We start from the raw sequence: 22243 nt of genomic DNA on the forward strand, positions 1-22243 counted from the left end.
CAGGAGGCACACTGACGCCGGACATTAGAGCTGCGTAACCTGAAACAGCAATGAATGCATACCTACATGCATACCTACATGCATGCACGCATGCATGTCCCACAAAGCCGACATGTGGGCATGACCAAATGAAGAAGAAAAAAAGGCTGCCATAAAGTATCAGATTGAAGCAGTACATACATACACAGTACGACTGTGTTCGAGGGAAATGAGAAACCAATATTCATCTGAAACGCCTGTGCTTGCTGCTAGTAAAGCCCCCCTCAAACTCCTGCACATCCCCTCTCCCGCAACTCGCCAATTGTGCACAAGCTGTGTGCCTTTGGGAGATAGAGAGACGGCAGAAAGAAAAAACCAAAGAGTGAACGCCGAAAAGTAGAAGAGCAAAGACGAACCACGGGAAAATCTGCTGCTCAAACTCAGTGGGAGCTGGGTTTGCTCCAGCGAGTGTTCCCGAGTTCTCACTTCTTCCCCGTCGCCGCCGAGTCAGGCGCAGACGCTGTGGACGTTGGTGGAGGAGGACACGGCTTCTCTGCGGTGCCGCAATCAAAGTCGACTCTGTGCCACGCCGTCGCAAGGTTGCCGCGGAGGTTATATATGCTCTGGTGGGTCTCGGGCTGCGTGTTGTACACTTCGTCCGTGGCCTTGACGACAAAAGTCGTCTTCTTCTCCTTGCCGTTCCCCGCTTCCTCCTCTGGAACCTCGGGTAAAGCGCCTTCGTACTGCCAGCGCTTCCAGCACCACGCCTTGCTCCCCTGCTCGAGCTTCTTGTCGTTGATGAGGCGGGCCTGATCCCACGTCTTGCCGCCGTCCAGGCTCACATCAACGCGCTGAATCTCGCGTCCACCTCCAGAGTACGCGTACCCTTCGAGCTGCACGATCTGACCCGCCATGGACTCGACGCTGGGCGCTGCCGTGATGCTGCTGCCCTTGCCGGCAGGAAAAGGCACGCTGGGGTTCGGGACGACGGTGCGAATCAGCCGCGTCCGCGTGATCGCGCTCGTGATGGGCATCTCCTGGATCGACTTGTACTTGTCCCAGTCCTGCGTCGTCTCATTCGGGCCGAAGCACTTGTAGTCCCTGCGCTGCCACTGCGTTTGCGACTCTTCGTCGCTCACGACAATCTTGTTGACCCATTTGACCGCGCGCGCAGCCACGTGGCCCGGCACGATGACACGCACGGGGAAGCCGTGATCGCGCGGCAGAGGCATGTCGTTCATGCGGAAGGCGAGGAGGACATCGCCGCGCGGGTCGATGGCCGAGGAGACCGGGATGCTGGCGCCGTAGGCCTCGAGGCCAGTAAATTGGACATGCTGGGCATCCTCGCCGGGGTCTGCGAGGGACAGCCCCGCGTCTGCGAGCACGTCGCGGAGACGCACGCCCTCCCACTTCGCACAGCTTATGGCACCGACCGTCCACTGGAGACCATTCGTCTTCTTGGCATGATCGGTCATGTCCTTGCGCCGGTTGCCCGAGCACTGCAGGACGGCGGAGATGGTGTACTGCTTGAAGCGCTTCTTGAGCTCGCCGACGGTGTAGGTCCGGGTCTCGCCGTCGGGCAGCTCGATCGAGATGGTGTGGTTGTCCGCAGTGGCGTCCTCGACAACGGGCACCCACATGTGGTTGCGCACGTAGAAGACCTCGTTGGGCGTGAGGAACGACTCTGCCAGCTCGGAGCCAGGCGTCTCGGCATTGCAGGGCTTGTCGGTGATGAAGCGCATCCGCTCGTCTCTGTCTGGGTCGGTGCGGAACGGATCCTCGATCTGGTCCTGCGCCGGCCGCCCATCGACCAAGTCGTCCGGATGTATCCTGCCGACCACATACTGCTCGAGGATCTCGCGGACGTAGGGAGTCTTGTGTATCGAAAAGATGTCCCAGTAGGGCTCGATGGCGCCGCCGGCGGCTCGCAGGATGACCTCACCACCCGGGTGCGCACCAACCCATTCGGTGATGTCGTATACCTTGTCTTCGTACGTCACCCAGGGCCGTTCAGACTGGGGGCCGTGTTCTTTCACCTCCGAGAGGCGGTACCGTGGCAAGCCGTCCGTGTTGTCGTTGGGCGCTTCAGCATCGGGGAGAGGCAAGTCGTCGTCGGGCACGTCCAGGACGGACGGTTGCTGGGCTGCCGGCTGGGAGAAGGCAAGCGCGAGGCCTAGGCCAAAGACACCACCGCCGGCCGCGAGCACCGGCAATGGCTGAAAGCGGCGTGCATGTTCAGCTGGGCCGCTCGAGCCGGGCTGTGGCCGCGTGGGCCGGAGTCTTGCGTCGCGGAAGGCGGCGCGGACGCTGAAGGGTCGTGAGGAGTGGCAGCATGTCTGTGTCGGTGGTCGGGTTGCTGGCAGGAGCGAGGGAGGCGATGGTTTGAGGTGCCGGGCGCTGCGCTGGAGGAGCTGGCAGGCGAGGCGGCGGGAGACTGGCGCCGACATGGCGGGCCCGGGCGTTGTTTCGTTTCACGAGGCGAGGCTGCTCTGGTTGGGGTCGTAGGGCTGCGTGGGGGGATCAGAGTTGGAGACGGTCTGCAGCTCAGGGCCATGGCCTGTCGGGGCTGCAATACGTCAGAGTCGGCGGCCCAGGCGTGAAGGGCGGAAATGTTCGTGGTGGTGGCGGTGATGAAGATTGCCGCCGTGGTTCCTGTCGATGAGGAGATGAGTGATTGACCGGTCTAGCTCTTAAGTTTTGCAGCCCGGCGTGCGGCGTGTTTCTCTTTGTCAACAAGGGCGGCTTCGGACGGCTTTGGGGCGGCGTGGCACACAGGGGGGAGTCACTGCCCAGTGGCTCGTGACTGGCTCTCCAACAGGGCTCTCTCTCTCTTGCAGGGCGCTCTCTCCCCAAGGGAAACTCGCTGCGGCCAAGCCAGCCAATTACGAGATGACAATCCCCGATAACGCAGGCCGGGAAATTCAGCCAATTGTCTCTGGGGGACTTTGCTCGTCACCGCAACTTTCTGGCAGCAGCAGCAGCACCGGTGAGCCTGGTGATCGATGGGCAGACTGGTTCTTCTTCTGACGAGTTCCCTGGGTCAACGAACGGGGCCGGATCCAGGGTCGTCGTTGGCTCCACTAGTCGACGTTCTCTGGCAGCTGTGTCCCACAAGGGCACCAAGGTTCTCGTATTGCTGACAAGCACAGAGTGCCGTAGGCCGGACGCAGGACACTGGACACTTGGAAACAAAAGGTGGCCACGAAAAAGACAGCGGCAGTTCCAGTCAGTCATGAAAGACGCTGCCGGTCAGAGATTGTTGTCGTCGCTGCGTATAAGTGTGTTGGTTGGCCGGAGAAATTATCGGATCCGGGACTTCACTTTGGGACTGGGCTTCCCCAGAGTCATCGGGCGTCGGGACCAGAAACAGAAGATAAGGACGCTCTGGCTCAGTTCAACGGGAGAAGGGGGACCGACCGCCATAAAAGCATCGAGGTTATCACCAGAAACCCCGACGCAAGGGGGGCGGGCGAGGACGTGCCTTAAGTACCTACCTAGGTAAGTATGTGCCTTGCCTCTTTGTGTCACGGTATCGGGGCTTGGGTCCACGACTGAACATCTGCTTACTTTGACCAATGTGCCTGCCCAAGCCTGGGCCGTGTCTGTATCATCAGGCTACTTACCCAATCCAGCCGATTCAGCCAAGGCCCATGCCAATCAGTCACCATGGCCAGTTACTGTCCCGGCCTGCCCATACGTAATCCGGTGCGCGGAGTACAGGGCGGTGGACCCCGGTGCCTCGTCCTCGCTCGAATTAGCCCCTGCAGACCCCTGGCTGTCACTGGGCCATGTGAGGACAAGACCGCGAGGCACGCACCGCTAGCCATCTCGTTTGGTTCAAAGTTTGCCAACCTTTCGGGTCCAGCTGACCTCGATTGTTTCGGGGACTGCTTCCGCTAGTTTTCTGTGCGTGTTTTCCCCGTCCATTGTCATATCTCTTGATCCCCATCTTTGGGTACCTCTGTACGTTAGCACGCGGATACCAAAAAGTCGGGGTCGGCTCCGACTCCGGCCCAAGACTGAACACTTTGTATCGTTGTCCACGCCTCCTCCCAGACACAATCGCAAACACAGCAAACCTGATTTCCCGATCTCCTCCCAACACCCCCAGAGCTCAATATTAATGGGGAGCGCGGGCTCGTCGGGCTCAAATGCGACGACTAGACCACCACTTCGTGCGCGCATTGGAGAGCATTCATTCAGTCGGGTGGAGCTCCGCCATCTCACCCACTCACTAGGTAGCAGGTTCAACCCTGAACTTGCACTAATTACCAAAATACACAGCGAGGCCAGGGAAGGGGGGGGGCCCCAACGGGGTCCTAATGTCGTAGTAAAACAACATCAAAACGCAATTATCAGCCTGGCACGCGTGCTCGTAATTACCGTCTCGTCATTTTTTTTTCCGCCCGCAGAAAGCTTCACACTTGGGAAGGGAGTCCATCTGCTTTTGCTGGCTGGTGGAATGCTTGGAAGAAAGGGGGGGCTTGGGAGGAGCCCCACACTTCTGAGCCCTCCGTCGTGGTCGTCGTAGTAAGACAGTCACATCTCGCCATACAACTGCATGATGACGAGAGAACTAGAAAATTACAAGCACTTCGTACCGGTGGTAATCAGCCACGTTACGATACTGGAATCACGCGGGCGCTGCACAAATGTGCCAAGCAGCTTGCTCTCCACACAAAGGCATGGCCGAGTGATCATCTATTGTGGTACAGTGAATCGAACATCTCTATCTGCAGTGCAGAGATATGTATGTCTTCTTCATGGCAATACACCTTGTAGCATTTCTAGTTGTCGTCATCGTCGTCCTCATCCTCGCCATCCGTGTAGTATTCAAAGTCGCGGGGAGCGGGCGCCTCTTCGTCGTCCTCCTCGTCCTCGTCCACAGCCGTGAGGACCCCAGCGGCTGCCGCAGCCCCAGTGAGTCCTTGCAGCTGGCGCATCAGGGACTCTGCTGTCGGATCCATGTTGCCACCGCGCCGGGTATTAGCTGGAGTGGAAACAGGTGCTCTCTCGATCGTGACCTTTTTCAGCTTCTCCTCAATCAGAGCCTTCTGCTTGCCAGGTTCGCTGTCGCGAAGCAGCAGGTGACCGCCTGTGGGTAGAGGCCCAGGTCGGACAAGCTTGACTGGCCAGTACCGACCCTTGGGGACACTGATGTACTTGAGCTGGCTGGGAAGCACGCGTGTCATGTTGTCAACCTCGTAGCCAGCCTTCTCCTTCTCCGCCTTCTTCTTGCCGTCGGCTGGAGGAGCTGAAGCTTCCCTCTCATCCGCGTCACCCTCCTTCTTCTCCTTGTCGTCTGAAGTCTTCGGCTTGTCCTCTTCAATGTCCATCTTGTCACCAGCGGAGGGCTTCGTCGTGGTCGGGGTTGTGGTTGAGTCAATGTCCATGCTCTCGCGGCGCTGTGCACGCTCCTTCTTCTGGGCGCGACGCTTAGCTTGCGCAGTTGTCGACAGTATGGCCGTGGCAATAGCAGCAGGGCCCTCTTCAGTCTTGACCTCTTGCTCAGGGGGGTAGTCAAAGAGGCTCGGCTTGCTGGCGCAATGGAATTTCATGTCGATGATGTCCAGGTCGTGGTCGAGAGCGATGATCGAGGTTGGGCTGAAAGCCAGCGACAGGAAGTGGGTGAACGGGAACCAGTACCAGTACTGCGTAAACACTGCCATGCCGACGATACCAGCCATGTTCAAATTGCCAGTCTGGGTTTGCAAGCCGATGGTGCAGTTCCGCCCACCAGCGTCTATGATGCCCAGGGCAAGAGCGGCACCGAACTTGGTCATGGCATCCTCATGACGATCACCGACAACCTTCTTCAGGGTCTTACGGATCGAGGCGACCTTTGGATTCATAACCTCGTTCTGCTGAATCATGATCATGGCCAAGGAGATCAAGGCACCTTGGCGGACGAAATCTGTGGGATCCTTCATCATTGGTTCCAAGAGGTCAATGGCCTCATCAAGACCAGTGCCCGCGCAGGAGATACCAAGAGCCATGGCAGAGCCGTATCGGACGTGAGGGTTGTATGACTCGGAAAGCAGCTCAACCATGCGAGGCACGCTACCAGGCTTGCGGAAGAGGATGAAACCCAAGCTCATGACCGCGATACGGCGTACATCGTCGTTGACATCGCTAACGGCGGTGTGTAGCAGCTTGCGAATTGCCTTGTTGCTGCCTGTGCCGCAGTAGGCCATGGCAACCGTCATGATTCCGCCGTAGCGGAGCGTCGGATCCGGATCGTTAAGAAGCCCCTCAATCATGACGTCGGCATCCTCCTGTCGGCCATACATGATCAACGCCATTCCGAGGGCGAGACCACGGACACTCTTCTCGTGCGTGGTCTCGTGGGCATATGTGACCATGTCTTCGAGCGCTTTGACATTGCCTGTGCCCAGCATGATCAGACCCATGGCAAGACCGACGGCCTCGCCGTTCAGGGCGGAGTCTGCAAAGAGCACAGTCTTGAGATTCTCAAAGATCTCCTCGTTGCCACTGGCCATGCCAGCCAGACCGAGACCAAGTGCGCCACCGTGCTGGATGACTTCCTCTTCGGCAGCGGTGAACTGTGTCTTGAGATAGTCCAGCGCACCAGCACCGTGATTGGCGTGGATGAGACCGTAGGCGTACAGAGCACCACCCTGGGAGTACGGCGAGCCGCTGCTGATGCCACCAGTGCCTCTTGGGAGGTACGGCTCAAGCAGTTTGCGCGACTGCGACAAGTTGCCACGGTGGATGACGCCGAGTGCGGCAGTGGCAGTAAACTTGGACCAGTTGATGGCCTTGCCCAGCCACTCCAGGTTGTCGCGGAAGAACTTGTCGTTAGTAGTGCCTTGGTTCATGAACGCGTTGCAGAACGTGACGGCGGTGTGGAAGATCGAGTTCCGGCCTTCGAGGCTCTCCCTGACCTTGTTCAGAATGCTCAGGTCTGTGCGGTTGTTGCGGTACAGGAACTCGAGATTCAGCTTGATAGTCTTGGTGCCGTCAAGAATAGACTGGATGTTCTTGTACACTTCGGCGGTCTTCTCGTCAAGCTCCTCTTCGTCATCAGACGCATCCTCGAGTAGGGGCTCGGACTCGCCTTCGCCAGATGGCTTGGCGGCGGACGATGCTGGTGGCTTGGGCAGGTCTGCAATCACTTTGCCGAGGAACTCTTGGGTTCCGTTGTCGTAAAGGTCGAATGCAAACTGGTATGCGATGGCGGTAGAGTTGACAGACTCTGTCTCAACAAGATGCTTGAGGACCTTGCCCGCCTCTTCGTCCTTGTTGAGGTACACGATGCATTTCGCGATTGAGAAGTAATCCGGCTCCTTGGCCCGGCCGCTGGTCAGGATACTCAGAATCAACTGGAGGATCTCGTCGCGGAAAGCACGCTCCTGGACAATGTCAAGACATATGCTCAGGCAGTAATCCATCAACTCCTCGGCGGGACCAAGGCTCTCCTCCTGAGCACCGGCGGTCTTGGACTTCTGGTGGCTGTCATCAGCGCGCTGGATGACCTTGCTCACGACATCGAGCCGCTTGGCCTCCACAGCAATACCGACGACCTGCTTGTATTTGCCTTCACGGAGGCAAGTTTCATACAGGCGCTCGATGATGTTGTCGATGGCACGGCGCGTGTCAAGCTCGTTGTGCGTCAGTGCGATTGACGAGGATCGGTGCTGCTTCCGCGGTGCTTCAAATGAGGGGTCTAGGATAGTGTTGTCGGTAGACTGGCGGGACAGAAGCGACTTGGACGGCAGGGTCGATTGAGAAAAGGGTGTGGTGGGCGACATGAGAGCATTGGCATTGCCATCGTTTGAACCGCTGGCGAATGCGGTAGCAAGCGCGGGTAGCGAGTCCTTGGCGTCCTTGCCATCGCCGGCGTTCTTGTTGAGGACAGAGTGGTTCTCATTCTTTGCGGCAATGTAGTGGTCGACACACTTCGAAATGATCGTCTCTTCGAATTCGCCTGGAGTGTCGATCTTGAAGAGCTTGCCGGCAGCAAGGGCGAAGAACATGCTCTCATCATAGGCCTGCAGGTGGTAGTAGACCTTGGAGAGGACAAGCGCGGCGAGCTGTCGCTCGGGGAAGGACTCGTCTTCGTAGAGAGCCTCGCTAGTTTGTGTCGTTAGTCATGACGATTGCAGAGAGCAAAGGGGAAGCCGCAACAACGATGCGGGCGAGGAGAACGCACATCTGTCCGAGGGCGCCAGCAACCTCAGTCCAGACGGTATCAATGTCGTCGTTGAGGGTTTGCAATGCAAAGACCTTCAGCTCGGGCTCATCGTCGGCCAGGAAGGCCAGCACACCCGTTGCCGTGACGAGACCAGGCATGGTTGCGAGCCGGGGGAAGGGTTGTTCCGGGGTTGCTGGCTCGGTGTCGAGGTGCCCGACGTCTCGAGGGTCTTTTCGGGGATGTGGTGTGTGCAAGAGAGATGGTGCTGGACCCGTGTATGCACCGAGGTGTTTGTGATGGGGGACGGGAAGGTGCTGTGGATGTTTGATGATGGCAATGGAAGCTTGCGTGCACCTCTGGAGCTGAGCTTGGAGGGGCGGCCGGCAGTCCCAGCGATGACCACGTCAGGCACGCTCTGCCTGGGACCGGCGACGACTCGTGGCGGGGTGGCTCGTGCGCGCCAGCTCGATGCGGCTCAACTCGAGTGCTCATGCTCATGCTCAACCACCGGCACCAAGGCTGGCCTCGGGCGCCACCGAGTCTCAGGTGCAACCTTTCCTCAAGCAGTTTGAAAGGACAGGACAGACTAGACTCCTTGCTCTGCTGATCTGCACGTGTGGACTTGAGCCGTTTGAGCATGCAGGCCCATGAAGTGAAGAAGCTGACTGTCCACAACACGCTCTGCCTGGAGATACTAGCAACAGAATGAACAGCAACAACGGCTACGTGAGCCGCAGGCTGAATTAACAGCCATGGAGCGAGTGGTTCCGCGAGGAGCAGTCATGTTAAGCTCAACTTGCATGCTACTCTAGGGGTCAGAGAAGGGCTTGGCTACTCGTGGCTGCAGCTGAAGCCTGACAAACAGGCGGCCTAGTTTCCCTCAATTTATGACTCGAAGCGCTTTAAAAAGACTTGCGGGCTGATGGGCGGTTATCCCCACGATTTCCTGTGACCAAAACCTAGCTGTTGGCTGCGGTGAGTCTCTGCGCTGTTGGAGAGACACCTGAGTTGTAGCCTTGCCGCCATTTGCGGACGAGGCTGTGCAGCGTCACCCTCCAGAGATCACCACCTCCTGGGTTGAACTAGCCCCTGCACGGTTTTTCGCGGTGTCCTCACGTCGTGGCCACCAACGCCTGCTCCATCCAAAGACGCGACATTCACTGACCGGCCGTCCGCCTGTCGCATAGATACCACCTTGCTCGAATCGACGTTCGTCGCAGCACCCTTCCTCGACACCACCGCCAGCCGTTACTGCCATCGCTCATCTGCCCTTGTCGTCAGGCTACCGAGACGCGCGCAAAGCTTCGAATCATCGATCACCGATTGTCGCGACCGAGAAATCCTGCTCGACGTCCCCGCAGCGCTCGCGCAACCGCTTCATTCTACTCCGTGAACGCTTGAGTCCCATAGTCTGGCCGCCTGATCGTAAGCGCGCGCCTTCCCAACCGCGAGATAGTGAAAGGACCAAAGTCCACCACTCCCGGGCGACATCTCTTGAGAGCTCCATCACAGGAAAGCCCACAACCTCCCGCGCGATCCCGAGAGGATGCAGCAATGGGCATCACAGCGTAATCGACTCTGATCAACTACTCACACCTGGACCGACCCGCCCGACATCTGGAGATTCGGCGAAGCAACTTCTACCCGCATCTCTTATCGTCCCGCCATTCATTGCCTCCATCGTCTTCTAGGTTTTGTCGCACGGGCAGTTCAATGTTGCGCCTCGAAGCAATTTGACTTCAAAATTGTCAAGCCCTGCACGGTCGATACCATCGGCGAAGCCAGAGCGCGTGCCAGCGAGCTCCGGGTCTGCGATAGACGCGCATTCGAAACATCCTCGGTGTCCTCCACCTTGACTTCAATATGGATTTGAGGGCGATGCTGAACACCGATGGTGGTGCTCAGCGCCAGTCTGCGGCATCACGACAACCGTCGCGCGCCTCGCAGCCTCCGCCACTTGCACCACACCAGTCTATTCAAGCTTCAGCGCCATCAGCGGCTCCAGCGACGCCGATCCAGAACGGACCACACCCCCATGCTTTCAGAGACTACAGCCATTCGACACACGCTTCGCCTGTGGCTCATCACGAATACCCCCCACAGACCACGCCAGGAGGGTCCAACTACGGCTCTCATGCTGGACCTCATGGCTCTCCGGGCGCCTACGCACCGACGCATGGGAGTTACCCGGGCAGACCACCTGTTCCGCCCCTACAAGCCCAGGGACCGCATGATGTGCGGTCGCCAGCAAATGGTCCCATGGCAGCGCCTTCACCGTATCGTGGCCCAAGCGGCGGCGCCCCGGGCTACCCATTCCCAGCGCAGCCGGCTCAACCTCCGCCAGCGAGTCCCGGGCAACGCAGCCAGTATGGTTCTCAGAGTAGCCACCCTCGCGATGGTTATCCAAGCGGCGGCCAGTATAGCCATGGTCCACACCAGCAGCCACCACAGTCGCCCACGATAGGCACCCCTGGCGTCGGAGGGCACGGCTATCTACCACAACAACATCAGAGATCTGTCTCGATCCAGTCGACACCGACACCGAGCTCAGCGCATGGTCAACAGCCGCCATACGGGGCTCCGTTCAATCAGGGCAGTCCGGCCGGCTCGAATCACCATCCTTCTCCACATCTTGAGCAACACCACCTACAGCACGTCCATCATCACCGTCAAACTTCGCAGCCCCCTACGCCGCTTGGGCCACCGCCGAGACAATCGCCAGCAATGACACATCAACAACCTCCGAGTCCTTTCCAACAACGCCAACCTTCGTTCCCACCACAACCGATCGCTCACGCCTCTCCTCAACCTCGCACAAATTCGACGCCACGGCTTGCCAACAACGCAATTGGGTACGACGCTGTGGCCGAGTCTCATCGCAGATCACAATCCCAGCAGTCCCGGGGCGAGCGGGAACATAGTATGAGCGTATCGCCGCGGACTCGCGTCTCTAGTATCCCCAGCAGCGCTGGCGGGCGGCACCCTTCGACCGGCAACGAGGCAGCCTCACTAGCACCTCACGCGCCTGGTCACGGTGCACTGTCCACCGGGACAAACGAAAAGCAGCCTACACGAGAGTCGACCCCTGCAAAGCGCAAGCTTGACGACCGAGACTTGCATCCAGAAGAGCTCCAAAATAATCGCCGGCCCCCACCGCCCGGCCAGGTGAATGGCCAGCACCACCCTCCACCCGGCCCAAAACACGACCCGTCCCCTTCGATACATCAACAACAACGGCCTACCACCACCCCAAGGGCTTCGGTGTCACCAGTCATGAGTCGACAGAAGAGGGTGCGCCACAGTACACCTCCACTGTGGGCATTGAGCTTTAAAGGAAGACCATTGAATGCCAGCCGCAATTTCTACCTCCGCAAACATGGCAAGCAGGCTGGACCTTCGAAGGCGGTGAACGGCGATGGGCACCAAGCTCCAAGTGCGCAACCACGGCACGCATCACGGCATCCTTCTCCTGAAGCAGCACGCGCTCCTGCCGTAAAGGCTGAGGACCCGGTTGCTGCAAGCGGTGGCAAGGATGCATCACGCATGTTTGAGGGCCAACCTTTCCCCTGGGAATACAGCATCGAGGGCACGAAACCCATCGAGACAGTTGCCAAAACCGTGGCAGACTTCATCTTTGTGCAGGTTATGAACAACCCCAACATTGAAGAGATCCGGAGTCGCGGTATTCCCTTCGAGATTGAGGCAAAGCTAGGCACCATCATCGATCGACAGACGAATGACCGGCTATACTTCCCCACGCCAGTTCTGGCGGGTGAGTGCATTCTTCAGGAAGGCTCTCGAGTCGCATTCCGCAGCTCCATGACAGATGTAAGTGTCTGGGCACTCTTTGGCTCACACCACCTGCCATTCCCCTTTTCCTCGTTGCTCATTCGCTAACCTTTGCATCTCATCTGTGTAGCAACAACATCAAGAGCTCAACCAATACCTCAATCAGCAAACGCAAGCCTCTCAAATGCACAAAGCTGCGAAAGCCGGCGGACGACTCCCGATCGATTACAAACACCGGAGAGAAAAAGACCGATTCTACGAGCTGCCCAACCAGATGTTTGCACGCCTCCCGCTGTGTGTGTCTGGCCTGCTCAACAACCGCGGCCCGCTTAAGGCCCGCGTCACGTATGACCAGACCACCGGCGAGGTCCTGGCCAAGATCATCAAGGCGCGGGTGGCGGACCTGCACATCTACATGCCGCACCTACCGCTCGACTGCCGCATCAGCATCAATCTTGAGTGGGAATGGGATGGGCCGGTGGAGGAGATCACGCAGAACCAGATTCCCAACAAGGAACGCCTGCCGGACCGCAACAAGGACCGCCTCAGCTACACGCACGGCTTCTACCAGGTCGATCTCACGCAGGTCACGCAGCAAGAGCTCCCCTCGTCGTCCAACTCACTGGCTGTGACCAAGCCGATTGCACCTAGCAAGGAGCACGAGCTCGAGATTGAGCTCGATGCTCGTGCGGTGCTGGAGCACTGCGGCCGCGCGAGGCAAGGCCTGCCGCACAAGTACCCCGAGCTGATTGACGGATTACTCGACAACATCCGGGTCCTGGCGCGGCGGTGTCCCGCAGACCCGCGGATGTAAATTTGGGCCCGCTCTCACGCGTTTCAAACCCTTCTTTTGTTTTCATTCCAGCTTGCTTGCCTGCTTGCTTTTGGCTGCTGCTACCACTGCCTTGGTTCTTTACACCATATATCCCGAGACGCTGTACCAAAAAGGTTGTCGCGAGCAGGACCACGAGATCGTTTTGAGAAAGGAAAACACTGGCTAGACCAATCCATGCACCACACGGCTACGGGAGAAGGGGAGAGTTTGGCTCTGGCACACATTCAGAAGAAAGATAACGACGGAGGCATCCCCTCCTTGTTCTCCGCTCAGATTTTAGTTGATGATATTCTTTTGGGGGCGTTGGGCGGCTCGGCTGGAAGGGTATTGGGGTAAGGGGGCTTGGGAGAGGAGTTTTTGTTTTGTTTTTCTTATCTTGCAAGCTGATGATGATATCCTTTGTCTGCATGCATGGTGTATATACCTCTTCTTCTTCTTCTTCGTTTTAAGAATAATTTGTATATTCTTCTCCTTGTCGAAATTTTGAGGTGTCTCTTTATGCATTTTAATTTGTCGCACTTTTGATGGGGAGGCTCCCCGAGGCGGTGCTTTTATGATGTGACAACTATGGCATTTCCGGTCATGCCGCTGGAATTTACTGGGGTGGTTATCTCAGGTAGGGTTTTTTTTTTCTCCCCCTTGCGAAACTTTTGCTGACAGAGTTCCGGGTGCCGGCAAGGAATTAAGATGGGACGAATCCATCAGGCGAAAAGGGGGTGGCAGCGGAACGCATGTTCCTGTTTCATCATCCCCTGAGGGTTCGCGCGCAGTGGACAAGTTTGGTTGTGTCAGAAATGCGCCGATGAAGCGTCGCGGGCTTGGTGTGGGTCTTTCTGCGTCGGCTGGCGGCGACAACCCGTGGCGGCGGCTGCTGTTACTCGGCAAGCTCGGAGTGCACAGGCATTGGGCACGGTGGTGGTGCTGACTGACTGACTGTGTCAGTCACCTTCGAGGATGTGGTCGCAATTCATTTCAGGAACTTTTTTCTTGAGTGTGTCATAACATGGCATGATTATTATTGTGCATCATTATATACTTTGTGTAGCGTCAAGCTGGATGCGCTTGTTTGGTGAAAGCTATTCAAACAGAAATCAAAAACCGGGTATTTTCCAGGACAGCGTGTGAAATCAGGACCTTGAACGCCTCCCCTGCCGTGACCCTGTTTCGTGTGTGTGTGTGTGTGTGTGTGTGTGTGTGTGATCATGGGAACCCCGTTTTAATGTGTGCATGCTCATGTCGTCGAGGTCGAGCGATTCCTAGGTAATGGGTATCATGTGCGGATTTCGTACCAGCCTCTCGGGATATGTAGTTCCAGCCCTGCATAGTCCAAACCCTGCGGACGGCACACAACGTGGAGGATGCGCCGCATCACTCTCGAGTTGCAGCCAACTGGGATCATCTCTGTGTACCGCATTGCTAGCTAAGCCGCTCAGACGCGCGAGCCGCCCTTGACACCGCGGTTGCGGAACGAGCCGAGGCCATCGATGACGGCGAGCGCGGTGAAGATGGCCCAGAGGAAGAAGCCAAAGGCAATGGCGGCTTTCGTGCTGCCGCAGACGTTGTTGCCGTTGCAGGATACGCTGGGGCCGTAGCGGACGGCGAGGGCGATGCTACCGGCGAACCAGAAGAGCGCGGTGAGGGCGTTGAGGCCGAACGAGACGAGCTTGTGGAAGATGCGGCTGGCCACGAGCGGGATGACGCCGACATAGATGAGCACGAGGATGGACCAGACTGAGTTGAAGACCATAAAGTTTACTGTCGGAGCGGCCCAGCCGAAGAAGAACCATTGCGCGGCTGTGTTGTTCACGAATGTAAGTACATGTGTGCCTGGGAGGGAGAGAGAGTGGGTGTTCGTGGTGATGGGCCTTTGGGTGTTCAGAGATGTCATACCATAGGCTGTAAGGCCAAGCTCAATAATGGCAAAGACAAAAGCGACCGCGTGGACGATGGTGAGGAGTTCGAACGCCATTGTGAATTTTGGTTTGAGTGAGGAAGTCGACCTGGGGTTTGGTTCTATGGCGAGAGGTCTGGGAGGTGTTAGAGACGGGCGAAGGGCGACAGGCTGTTATTAATAACTGGGCTGATCTGCTGTGTGCGTGAGGAATGTGTCGGATGCAAGCAGGGTTCAGGCAGGGTGCGGGAGCGGCAGCGAGGGGAGGGGGGTTTATATTGTGAGGATCCGGGGCCGCATAAGGCAAGGTTTGGTCACGGGCGTGTCCATGACGATGCCGTCAGGTGGACTTTTTCCGCGGGCCGGCTTGGCCCATCGCATCCAAGACAACCTTGGAAGACAGCTTGGATGGCGCCTGGATTGCGAGACGGGCGCAGTCGGCACTAGCGTGTGGCAGCCGTCATCGCAATGCTGGGCCATGACGTTTGGGCAGGGGTCGACCCTGGCACCCTGCTGCAAAGAGCGGCACTTGGACGCCGCCAGGGCGCCCTACCTAGCTGCCCCCCCTCTGCCTGGCTCTCGCAGTCGTCACCCCCAATCATGAGCACTCATCACAGCACACTTGCGGCACCACCTGCGTGCGCACTGCATTAGCTTTCCAGAGTCATAGCTGATGGCTCCAGCCTGGGCTCAAACAAGATTGGGATCTCCCGCGCTACCCTCAACCATCTCCAGCACGCCAGGCACCGTCCCAGTCAATCAATCTTGGATTCTTTTGTCGCCAGCGCACCCGCAAGAGGCCTCCTCGGTCCTATGGGCTACGGGCGACCTGTCTCTGCTTCTGTGCAGGCGTCTCATGAAACTCGATGGTGCCCTCAGCCACAGGCGGCGTCGTCATGTCCAAAGGGTCTGCGCAGGCACGCGCCTAGACGGTCCCGGCCCCATACGACATTGAAACCCTTTGTGCAAACCCTGCAGCTAAGAGACTTCTCTTCTGAATGACTGAGGCCCAAGCTGTGCAATGACGACATTGCCGCTCCTTCCCCGCGCGCGCACACGACCGGCCCAAGGGCAAGCTAAGCGTACGCTAAGTCATCATGTGGGGCAGTCTTCGATCTGTGTGGGCGTCTCTTCCCACGACCCACAACCACGCCATGCCGGTACCGCAACGTGAAAGCGCAAAGGGTTCGATGCCACACCACCGACAACCCCGCACGATCGTTTGATGCTGCCGGATCGGCCCGGACGTTGCTGCTGACGAGGTGTCGATTCCATCATTGTCATCCTCTCTGGTCTGGCCATGACTTGACTTGATACCCACCCACTGACGGATTCATCCAAATCACATCCAGAAGCCATGACGTCTCTTGAGCCGCTGCCTCTACCCAATGGCCTTCGCGAAGAGACCGTCGACTGCTCCCAGTCTTGTGGGCTTGTCTGGCATACTATCGTCGCTGGCCAGCGAGGCAAACCCCTCATTCTCTTCTGTCATGGCTTTCCCGAGCTCGCCTTCTCGTGGCGCAAGGTCCTGCCGCAGGTGGCCGACGCTGGCTTCTTCTGCGTTGCCATGGACCAGCGCGGCTATGGCCGAACCACGGGCTGGCCCAAACGCGAATTCCACGACGTTGCCTTGGCCGACTACACATATACTAATCTCGTCCGAGATCTTGTTTGTCTTGTCTATGGCCTCGGCTATACTGAAGCCTTCGGCATCGTCGGCCACGACTTTGGCGGCGTCAGCTCGGCCATGGCCGCCGTCATCCGGCCAGATGTGTTCAGGTCCACAGTGCAGCTCAGCCATCCTCACCACCCACCTCCCAGACCACAGATAGCCGGTGAGCCGGCGAAGGAGAAGGTTGACATACAGGCTGAACTAGCAAAGCTCGACCCGCCACAGAAGCACTACAAGTATTACAACTCAACCGCCGAGGCAGCATCGCATTGGGACAACCCTTCGCAGGGGCTTGAACGATTCCTCCGCGGCTACTTCCACCTGAAGTCGGCAGACTGGCCAGTGAATGCGCCGCAGCCTTTGGAGAGGTGGGCGGCTGAGGATCTGGCCCCGATGCCCGAGTATTACATCATGCAGAAGCAGCACTCCATGCCAGAGGCAATCCTTCACAATATGGAAGGCGAAGACTACGCAAAGACGGAGCGTTGGCTGTCTCCAGGCGACCTCCAGGTCTACTGTCGCGAGTGGCGTCGGACCGGCTTCCAGGGCGCCTTGAACTGGTACCGCTCGCAGACGGGGTCTGCGATGGAGTTGGCCAAGGACATGCTGTTGTTCGCAGGTCGTCGAATCGAGGTGCCCTGCATATTCATCAGCGGCAAGCAGGACTGGGGTAACTATCAGCAGCCCGGCGCCCTTGAGAGCTACGAGGACCCACAGACTGTCAAGCCGGGATGCTTCCGGGGGGTCCGACTAATTGATCATGCCGGGCATTGGGTGCAGCAGGAGCAGCCAGAAGCCGTTGTAAAAGAGCTGCTCTCATTCTTTGGCACATTGAAGGCAACGCCTGTCTGAGTGTCGTTGGTTCTGGTACCAGACTTTTGAAGGGGGTTGCTCCGGAGCTAGCCGGGCGCTCCCCGGCACCGGGTGTGGAGGAGCTGACCAATCACAATGCCGCTTGGGAGCACGCTGATGCTCAATATGTCGATATCTGCATGCGCTCGTCCTCGATATCTCACAGACTTGCTGAACTCATGAACAACCCCCTCAGCCGGCATTGTCCGACTCTCGAACAGTGAATAGAAGGATGAACTCTCATAACGGTCTGCATGGGCGAGAGTGGTCCACATGTGCATGGCGAGCTCTGCACCGTGGTGGAAGACAGAGGAGGCCCTATTCTGATCTGATCTACACATGCCGACAAGGCCATGATGGACAGCTGCTGCAATCGCCGTACCTACGGCCAGGCAGGGCGGAGATTGCACGATGCAGCTGTGCAGGGAAGTGACAAGGGCATTGACCGGGGCACGACTGCCGCGTTGTGACAGGGCGAAACGTGCGGTGGGCCAGCCACGTGCGCATGGCGATAGTAGAGACTGGCCCTCGCGACTTACTCCCATGGGCTGGTCTCGCAGCAAGCACTGCAGCCAGATTGTTGTTTTCCCCGCGAACAAGCACCCGCCGTTGGTTCCGCGCCACCTAGTAGCGCCGGCCTGCCTGATCGGGGCTGGCGAGGGCTCAGGAACACCCCGCCGCATGCCGCCATGGGTTCTCGCTCGTAGCCAGGCACCTATCCGCATCTCCTCCCGCGGGCCTGGTTCCCCGATAGGGTGTTGCATCGAGGATGCCCTGCAGCACTGCTTGGCAACCCAGCATGCCTGCAACCTCATGGCTTCTTATCCAGCTGGCATGCTCTGCCATCCGCTCCTCCCATTGGCCAATGCCAACACAGATATGCCTCGGCCGGCGACTTGACTCGAACATCGGACACAACAAGCTGGTTGCCAAGCCTGGTCCACCATCTTGGCATGCGTCCAGCTTCACTGAGCTCACCAACGGCCGGCTCATGGGCGTTTCTCATCATGAATAAGTATCGCCCGGGTTCCGCGTCGACCATGGCCGCCGATAAGGTTTCCCTCGCTCCCCAGCCTCTGCTCTGTGTCGACTCGTCCATCGGTTTCGGACCTTCTTGACTGGTCTTCCTCGATCTCGGTCGGCCTTCCTCCATCAAGCGTCAGTCATCATGCTGTTTAAGCCTGCCACCGTGGCCGCCGGCCTTCTCGCCTTGGCCCAGGTTGCCAGTGCCGCTCCTGCCCCGGCATCGCGCACCTGCAAGCCCAAGCGCAACGTCGAGCTCGGCCCGCGCCCCGAGTACCTCGTCAACGACATGGACGACTCCGACCTCAAGGACAAGCTGCTCTCGTGCCTGGAGAAGGAGGCAAAGCCCACCCGCTTCTCTGTCGGCCACCGCGGCGGCTCCGTCCTGCAGTTCCCCGAGGAGACAAAGGAGGCTTACGTTGCTGGCACCCGCATGGGCGCCGGCATCCAGGAGTGCGACTCGGCCTTCACCAAGGACAAGCAACTCGTCTGCCGTCACGCTCAGTGTAAGTCCAAGTCGAACGTCGCAGCAATTCGAGTCGAGTTGTGAAGGGAGGAGTCAGGAACGGGATGATCAGATCAAGACGAGGCTAACAGACACTCGATAGGCGACCTGCACACTACCACCAACATCCTGGTGACCGACTTGGCGTCCAAGTGCACGACTCCCTTTGAGCCGGCTGCCAACGGCAAACCCGCCAAGGCCAAGTGCTGCACCAGCGACATTACACTGGCCGAGTTCAAATCGCTCTGTGGCAAGATGGACGGCTTCAACGCCACGGCTACCACCCCCAGGCGTATCAGAACGGCGTCCCCACCTGGCGCACCGACCTGTACAACGCCCAGTGCGCCGAGGTGCTCTCCCACAAGGAGTTCATTGCCCTCGTCGACAGCCAGGGTCTTGACTTCACCACCGAGCTCAAGGCGCCTGAGGTCCCCATGCCCTTCGACGGCGACTACACCTACGACATGTACCGCCAGCAGCTCATCGACGACTACCGCGAGGCCGGCATCCCCCCAAGCCGGGTGTGGCCACAGTCGTTCGTATTCGCCGACATTGTCTACTGGCTTGCCAATGAGCCCGAGTTCGGCAAGCAGGCCGTCCTCCTCGACGACAGAGGCGAGACTGCCGAGCTCCTCCCCGGTGCCACCGCCAACCTGACCTTCTACAAGGAGTCTGGCGTCAAGTGGCTCGCCCCTCCCCTGCCTTACCTCATCAGCACCGACGAGAACGACAACTACATCCCCTCCGACTACGCGCTCAAGGCCATGGAGCTCGGCTTCGATATCATCACCTGGTCCCTCGAGCGCTCAGGGCCGCTCAAGCTCGCCGCCGCCCGCAAGGACTACTACTACCAGTACATGCTCGATGGCACCAAGAAGGACGGCGACATGTACGAGATGATTGACGTCATGGCCCGCCAGATTGGCATCAAGGGCATCTTCTCGGACTGGTCGGCCACTGTGACTTTTTACGCCAACTGCTTCAGCTTGTAGGCAGATTGGATGGTTCTATGCTGCAGTGTCGGGGGAAGGGAGATGATGCGGCACCGCTCAACCACGAGTTGTGAAGCAAGACCCTTGCATAGCTTCTGCTCGTGTAAGCAGGCAAGGTAGATGTTTTGTATAAAATATTTCTCGATATACACTACACTTAGCATCAATAATGTTATTACCTCTCTAAGAGGCGTTGGGAAATCAAGGAAACCACCATATATGGATTACTGCGCGTACAAACACATCGTCAGGCGCTTCACTATGCTCATGAGTTACTGCTGGGACTTGCTTAGGACACTTGTTTTCGCCAAGTGAGCGGATGAGAGAGACCCACGTAGATCTTCCTGGGCGAGGAGACACGAAATTGAATTCGTAGCTGCCTAGCTCGCATCCAGAAGCCACATGGCTGCCACCAATTACGTCCCAGTCTCTCCAGTCCCTCTAGTCTGATGGATAGGCTCGGTCACATGTATCGTGCCGTCCGAATCGCTATCATGTTTCAGGCGCTCTGTGGCTCCGCTGGCAGTCTTTCCGAGGGGCGCCAGCCGAACTGATTTCGGTGCTCACTAAGATATCGAGTTCGCTTCTCAGTTTGGAAATCTAATTGGGACTGTTGGATAACCGCCACAGATCATCTTGACGGATGACTAGGGCCTTCCCGAAAAGCCTCATGTCGAATGCCACGTTGCAACACCGTAGACCTGGCCCCAAGTAGCCGTGCAAATTATTAGACTTTCAACGAAACCTACCCTACTGGGCCGTTCTAGATCCGTTCCGCAGAGACCAGTGTGATATAAACCCCATTGCACAGTCCCCGTCCTGAAGCCTAGCCTACTTTTAATTGACTTGGCCACTTATGGCGTGCTATTCTTGGCGAGGACGGGCTAGTTCTACAGCATGTGTCTCAGGTCGGTGAGGCTCAAGGCTGCAGCCGCAGCTGATGCCACGGAAGCCTGGATACTCACTGCAAACCTTCTTTCACCTTTCGGTCGGCGGCGCAGAAATCTAGGCCGTTTCGTCAAGGGGCAAAAAATGTAGGTCCTTTTTTTTTTTTTTTTTCAAGACCTTAGCCATTATCAAAAGTAAGAAACCATCGGGCTTTGGTGGATGATCTATAAAAATGCAATGTTCGTACGCGAAACAGCAGTGTAGTTATGTGGTCATGACCTACTGAACTCTTTTCCTCCACCTCTGTACACGCATCCTGCAACGACCTACAGGCCACTGAAAAGATACAAAAAAAATAATACACCAGGATGTTGCCTTCCTTTCTCTTCGGCATTGCTGCGCTGAGCATGGCCGGGGCAGCAATGGCCAAGCCGGTGCTCTTGTCTGCTCGGATCGAGAGCCGCGCGGCAGAAGACGAGGCATCAGCGTAGAGCGACCTGCTTGCTCGCTACGACCCCGAGCTTCCAGCAAACGACACATTCAAACGGGACCTCCTCGGGTACCAACTGCCCCTCATCAGGGGGATGCGCGAGGAGGCCTACCAGTTCCTGGACAAAGTCAAGTCGCTGAACGGCACGACACCAGACTGGCCGACCTGGGGGACAAGATCGCGTGGGACCGGTGGAAGCACAACGCCAACCAGGACGCCAAGATTGCCCGGTTCTGGAGCTTCATCGACGACCGGCTCGAGGCGTACCGCTACCCCTTCAGCCGCCCGTATTATCAGTATGTCAGCGGCGTCGCGGCGAGGATCCCGAGGTTTCTCTCCAGCCGGCTCGCGGGGCGCTTCGATCGCATAGGGCCTGTCATCCCTGAGCTGCTTGCTGGTGACTGGACTTGGGTGGCGGAATCGTACGACGTGGTCATGGAGCTGTGCGCGGCTGCGGAGAGGGATAGTGTTGACTTCTATGCCGTTGGGAATCTTTAGCACTCGTGTTCGCCAAGTTCTAAGTGTCGCAGTACAATAATCTTTTTCCACCATAGGCAGAAAGATTGTCAGACATCTTCCGGAGTAGGGTTGAAAAAGGGTTACTGTTTATTTATTGTGCAATCGGATTCTTTTCGTGTCAATAAATTGAAAACAACTTTGAAGCTGAAAACAGGCAGCATGATCAATTCAGTGACAAAGCACTTCCCAGTCGTGTGCTCAGCAACACTGTAATTCACTCGATAAGCAACAAAATGAAAAGTCGCCTTGCAAAAGGCACGAAAATACGATTCTTCACTCAAGGTCCACCATTACAACCTGCCAATAATAATAAAGTACTAACTACCAGCGCCTAAGAATGCCATTCACATAAGGTGGCTCCTGAGAAGTAGTCACTGACTTAGCAAATTGCAACTACTTACTTGCCTGAGCCAATCCCGAGCGGGAGTCTCGTGTCATGCCAGCGTCAGAGTACATGGTAAGTGCCATGATCTCAACCGATGCAAAAGATGATCAGCTCGGGCCGGGAACACAACCTCGCTCACGCACAGGGTCCCCACGACCGATGACAGGCCTCCGCTTCCGGAACGCAGGGGTCGTGCGATCCGATTCGCTGCGGGACATTGCTCCAGGTTCCATACCCTTGCACGCTGCGGCAAGATCCTCCTCCTTAC

The 22243-nt window shown here is 57.7% G+C and overlaps 8 protein-coding genes across 8 annotated transcripts; 5 read left to right on the top strand and 3 right to left on the bottom strand.

Annotated features, from left to right (window-relative positions):
• Positions 1-554: 554 nt before the first annotated feature.
• B0I36DRAFT_227247 (sulfite oxidase-like protein) lies at positions 555-2057 on the bottom strand (the record flags this gene model as incomplete). Its single annotated transcript, XM_046149091.1, has 1 exon — positions 555-2057. A coding segment is annotated over one exon (1503 nt), but the record flags the coding sequence as incomplete, so codon positions are not given.
• Positions 2058-2819: 762 nt separating this feature from the next.
• On the top strand, positions 2820-3991 carry B0I36DRAFT_39800 (uncharacterized protein). The gene is made up of 2 exons (XM_046161599.1): positions 2820-3477; positions 3570-3991. The coding sequence occupies exons 1-2, from the start codon at positions 3212-3214 to the stop codon at positions 3877-3879; spliced, it is 576 nt and encodes a 191-aa protein (XP_046006752.1). The 5' UTR covers positions 2820-3211; the 3' UTR covers positions 3880-3991.
• Positions 3992-4766: 775 nt separating this feature from the next.
• Positions 4767-8292, bottom strand: B0I36DRAFT_253420 (armadillo-type protein; the record flags this gene model as incomplete). Its single annotated transcript, XM_046150753.1, has 2 exons — positions 4767-8073; positions 8153-8292. 2 exons carry the CDS (start codon positions 8290-8292, stop codon positions 4767-4769), a joined length of 3447 nt encoding a protein of 1148 aa, XP_046006753.1.
• A 2101-nt stretch (positions 8293-10393) lies between these two features.
• B0I36DRAFT_253196 (CYTH-like domain-containing protein) lies at positions 10394-12737 on the top strand (the record flags this gene model as incomplete). Its single annotated transcript, XM_046150739.1, has 2 exons — positions 10394-11962; positions 12054-12737. The coding sequence occupies 2 exons, from the start codon at positions 10394-10396 to the stop codon at positions 12735-12737; spliced, it is 2253 nt and encodes a 750-aa protein (XP_046006754.1).
• Positions 12738-13924: 1187 nt separating this feature from the next.
• B0I36DRAFT_336058 (marvel domain-containing protein) lies at positions 13925-14975 on the bottom strand. Its single transcript, XM_046155564.1, has 2 exons — positions 14649-14975; positions 13925-14552 (listed from the first exon to the last, which is right to left on the bottom strand). Exons 1-2 carry the CDS (start codon positions 14725-14727, stop codon positions 14188-14190), a joined length of 444 nt encoding a protein of 147 aa, XP_046006755.1. The 5' UTR covers positions 14728-14975; the 3' UTR covers positions 13925-14187.
• Positions 14976-15806: 831 nt separating this feature from the next.
• On the top strand, positions 15807-17432 carry B0I36DRAFT_336061 (Alpha/Beta hydrolase protein). Its single transcript, XM_046155565.1, has one exon. The coding sequence runs from the start codon at positions 16007-16009 to the stop codon at positions 17171-17173; it is 1167 nt and encodes a 388-aa protein (XP_046006756.1). The 5' UTR covers positions 15807-16006; the 3' UTR covers positions 17174-17432.
• A 91-nt stretch (positions 17433-17523) lies between these two features.
• Positions 17524-18147, top strand: B0I36DRAFT_336062 (uncharacterized protein). The gene has a single exon (XM_046155566.1). It carries the CDS (start codon positions 17585-17587, stop codon positions 18071-18073), a length of 489 nt encoding a protein of 162 aa, XP_046006757.1. The 5' UTR covers positions 17524-17584; the 3' UTR covers positions 18074-18147.
• A 181-nt stretch (positions 18148-18328) lies between these two features.
• B0I36DRAFT_336063 (glycerophosphoryl diester phosphodiesterase) lies at positions 18329-19871 on the top strand. The gene is made up of 3 exons (XM_046155567.1): positions 18329-18702; positions 18805-19006; positions 19090-19871. The coding sequence occupies exons 1-3, from the start codon at positions 18342-18344 to the stop codon at positions 19691-19693; spliced, it is 1167 nt and encodes a 388-aa protein (XP_046006758.1). The 5' UTR covers positions 18329-18341; the 3' UTR covers positions 19694-19871.
• Positions 19872-22243: the final 2372 nt, after the last annotated feature.

The sequence above is a fragment of the Microdochium trichocladiopsis genome (assembly GCF_020744255.1).
Source record: "Microdochium trichocladiopsis strain MPI-CAGE-CH-0230 chromosome Unknown B0I36scaffold_11, whole genome shotgun sequence".
Lineage (NCBI taxonomy): Eukaryota > Fungi > Ascomycota > Sordariomycetes > Xylariales > Microdochiaceae > Microdochium > Microdochium trichocladiopsis.